The 3,966-nt window shown below is 39.9% G+C and overlaps 1 protein-coding gene across 1 annotated transcript; it reads left to right on the top strand.

The window, feature by feature from the left end:
* Positions 1-1,035: 1,035 nt before the first annotated feature.
* On the top strand, positions 1,036-3,671 carry LOC103141548 (uncharacterized). The gene is made up of 3 exons (XM_007557240.2): positions 1,036-1,178; positions 1,276-1,334; positions 2,679-3,671. Exons 1-3 carry the CDS (start codon positions 1,126-1,128, stop codon positions 3,392-3,394), a joined length of 828 nt encoding a protein of 275 aa, XP_007557302.1. The 5' UTR covers positions 1,036-1,125; the 3' UTR covers positions 3,395-3,671.
* The last annotated feature ends 295 nt before the right edge of the window (positions 3,672-3,966 follow it).

The raw sequence follows: 3,966 nt of genomic DNA, 5'->3' as shown, positions 1-3,966 counted from the left end.
GATGGATGGATGGATGGATGGATGGATGGATGGATGGATGGATGGATGGATGGATGGATGGATGGATGGATGGATGGATGGATGGATGGATGCAATAATTTAGCAAAATCATAATGTGGCTGTTTCAGATGGATAGAAGAAGAAAAAGTCTTTGGAATTGAAAAGTCAAAATTCGAAGGTTGGTTCAGAGGGACTCTGTGTTAGGAAAATCACAAAAGTTCCTTAGCCGCTCACATCTTTGGATGAACATTGCCACCAATTTGGAATCCATTACATGCTACAGGACCCCTTAAATAAAACCCAGAACTATTAATTACCCAAGTATGGGATCATGCTAAAGGTGAATGTGCAATTATAGAATTGAATCAAGGCCCTGTTGGGCTTGTCATTCCTGACAGAAATAATTTGGCTGAATTATTAAAGGCTTTACAGCCCTCAGCATCTTCATTGTTAGTATTTAGGAGCTGCTGCAGAGATCCAAGCTTTGCTTGTTTATCTCCCAAGTAAGACTGTGAACTGCACTTATTTAAAAGATGTCTTTGAAAAACAAAGTTAAAATAATACTGAAGTATGCTGCGTTGTTCTTTGAACCATGAAATGAAGGAGGTCAAACTTAATGAGATCATTTTACGTTGTTACAGTTATGATAATCATGCAGAAAATGTCACTTTCATTTTGTGGGGGCTAGAAAGTTTAATAAGCTACCTGCTTTTGCAGTGTAAAGATCTGATGAGATGTTTCACGGTCACAGAATCATATACAAGTTCAACATTAAAGATTTATTTTTCAAACTAAAACATGAAAACTGTTGTTGCACTGTGTGGAAAGTTACCAGAATGAACAAATATTAAGGCTTAATGTTTGTTTCCGACCATTTTGCTGACACTTTACTCAAAATGACTAAAATGAAAATATCTTTTTTGTGTTGAATTCTGATTTGTTGTTTGTTTTGAGCTAATTTCCTGTGATGAAGCAGGTTTCCCTTGTCTGACTGGTTGGCTTCAGGCTGCCATGATTAGCAGCTGTCTATAATTACCAAATCAAGCCGTGGTTTGGGTTTTAGTCTTCTGATCGGCTGCAAAAACAACTCAACAGTGAAGAGGGAGTCAGCAGAATTCTGCTGTCATGGAGATTACGATGACAGTCCAGAAATGTGTGCTCCTCCGGTGGCTTCTCTGGTATGATTTGTTTTAATTTGAAACAATCATAGCTTCTCACAGCTGTGCTTTTTACCTTCAACATTTTGTTTTATTTATTTATTTTTGTCATTTCCAGCACTGCTGTACTTCACTCTGTATCAGCTGGAGGGGCATATTGTGCTAAAACAGCGAGAGGTATGTAATTTGCTTTAATTGCTGTCACTGATTACTAATAATTGCCAATTAGTGGGTATATTTGACATTTTAAAATGACGCAGCTAACAGAATAAGCATTGTTGCCACATGGTTGCTCAGAATGAGGGAATTCTATAAAGTAAATGGCAAAATGCAGTTAGCTTACCTTCCTTGGACATCTTTCTACCAATTAGCAAAACATCATCTGACTATATTGTGTACATTAAAGTTGGCTGATATTTTTTATTTAAATCACAGCATACACTTCAGTAGATTAGAAAATAATTTAGTTTAGAGTAACTCGACTCAAGTTATTTTATACTAATTATCATTAAACACGGTAATGTATACTTGAATTATTTGTTAATTTTTATTGTCTTGCAGTAAATTGAAACCTAAAATGCACTTCTGAGAATTAATGTTACAGAATATTCTTTAAAAAAATCTAATTGATGCAGATATGTTGGCTTGCTGAAACGTGTGCCTGTGTACTGTACAGTAATGCACTTAATTGGTTAGGGCTCCTCTTGAATTAATGACTGCTTCAAAGCAATGTGGCTCAACCTGTTCAACCTCTGTTAAAGTCCAGCTTGCTTTATCGGCAGTCTTCAGCTCAAGACCTCATAGCCCATCTATGCCAACCAGTTAAGCGAGTCAAGCATAGTCGTACCCTAATTTACTTTTGGCCCAAATCTTTTTCTCTTATCTAGGTAAATCACTTCTGACAGTATCCCAGCTTAAGGAATAGCAGAAGACAAGGAATGCAGTAGTTGTGAACATTAAATAATCCAGTCACTGTCCAGGCCTGAGGAATCTCTCAAATGTTTGAATAGACTTTCACAACCCTCTCCATGCTGTAATTATCCACATTATCTGTGACACTTTTTTTACCCCCTGTCAAAATGAGACCTTCCACTCTTGACTTCATTACTACTGGAAATTGCAACCTGAAAACCCAGCTTGCTTAGCAAAGACCTTTTGTGTATTGCCCTCGCCGTGCAGAATCAGTGACTGCATGCTTGATGAATGTCAAAGCAACAGTCTGCCCCCATGACTGCAGATGTTATAAAAATTCTGTGTATTTTTTAAAAAATATAATATGAAAGGTTTCTGAAAAACTGAATTTTGGGTTTTCATTAGCTATAAGCCATTATCATACATTACTCTTTGTATGATGAAGCTGAGTTCTGCTTTTTTCATTATTTAAATTACTGTTCCATTTCACTGAGATGCAACTGTATGATAGTGGAGTGAATTAGCTTTGGTTTGACTGTGAACTAAATGGTCTGGTTTGTCTCGTCCTTTAAGAAGAACTTGGCCTGTATTGACTTTGTGCTCTTCCAGCTCGTGCAGCCGCCTTGGGTTTGGCGTATCCTGGAGTCCATGGAGCCCCTGCTCTCTCCTCACCAGCTATTGGTTTGTGGCATCCTTCAACTTTTAGTTTTGATGACCTGCCTCCAACTGAATCTAATATGAACTCTTATGAAGATGATCATAATGAAGCCCCATCAGATAAACCTCGGTATATAGGAACTCGCGCCAGGTTCCCGTTTAGCCATGGCCCATTCCCAGAAGCCTCAAGGGGACAGATGGCTGACCAAATACTTGGCGTTCCTCGAGGTCTGTTGGACAGAAGGCCTGAGTCCAGCTTGGAGGAGGTCAACCATGTTGCCCCACCGACACTCGTCAAAGCCCCCAGCCGTCCTGACCCGATGAATCTGCACCCTCAAGGTCGCAGAAAGCCGTTTCTGTTCAGTCGCAGCAAAAACAACCCTGCCGGTGACGAGTTTGCCCCAAATAGACGTGGCATGCCTTTGACTGGACATGCCCCGCCACTGACCTTGGGTCATGCCGCTTACCAAAGTGGAATTAACCCTGAAGTCCCCCTTTTGCATTCTGCTCGCTTCTTCCAGAGACGGCATGGCTGGGCTCCGGTGCGCGGCTTTTGGAAAGTGGTCAAGCGCCCTGGCCATCTTGCTAAGAATCCACGCAGGAGACTTGGTGTGAGGCCTCTTATTCAAGGTAGAGCCATCTTACAAGGCTTGAGAAAAACAAAGTAAGGTGCTCTTGAAATGAGTGTGAAGGAAAGGGCCTGACATGTAGCACAGCTGTCTTGTCGGATAGTGTCACTGTGACATGAGTTAACAGGCATTTTAAGGGCTGTATGTGTGGGTGGTGGGGTAACGTAACTTATTCTGCAAGTGTTTAGGCACTACTGCAACTTTATGTGCAGCCATATATCTGTACAAGTTCATGTGCTGTTGCTTTCTCATCTGTAACTCCAAAACAAGTCATGTCACACCTTCTCTCGAATATAAAATTGTTCCAAATTGTCAATGCTTCTTTTCTTTTTTTTTCTTTTATTTATTTTTTTTTCCCTCATTTGAGTCAATGAGGTCTATATGCTACCAGAGTGCCATCTATTGGTTCTAATGGGTACAAATCATTTTGGCTCACAATGTTTTAAACAGGTGTTGCTTAACAGAGGGCTGGTCTTTGACAAATCCTGTAGCCTAACAATCTGTGAGTACTAATGGTACATATCCCAATTTCTCTAAATAGTCCAAGTGGCATTTTTCATTCATCTGGCTTTATTTAAAGCAAGTCAGAAGATAAGAAATGGATCTTTCTA

Source organism: Poecilia formosa, unplaced genomic scaffold (genome assembly GCF_000485575.1).
Source record: "Poecilia formosa unplaced genomic scaffold, Poecilia_formosa-5.1.2 Scaffold86, whole genome shotgun sequence".
NCBI classification, from domain to species: Eukaryota; Metazoa; Chordata; class Actinopteri; order Cyprinodontiformes; family Poeciliidae; genus Poecilia; species Poecilia formosa.
Note: the sequence above shows the minus strand (reverse complement) of the source record. Positions and strands in the feature narration are given on the sequence as shown.

What these genes read in the sequence shown, in the direction of transcription:
- LOC103141548 (XM_007557240.2), top strand. Translation starts at nt 1,126, where the DNA reads ATGGAGATTACGATGACAGTCCAGAAATGTGTGCTCCTCCGGTGGCTT. An exon ending in CTCCTCCGGTGGCTTCTCTG is followed by an intron (nt 1,179 to 1,275) that starts GTATGATTTGTT and finishes TGTCATTTCCAG; the next exon opens with CACTGCTGTACTTCACTCTG. An exon ending in TTGTGCTAAAACAGCGAGAG is followed by an intron (nt 1,335 to 2,678) that starts GTATGTAATTTG and finishes GTGCTCTTCCAG; the next exon opens with CTCGTGCAGCCGCCTTGGGT.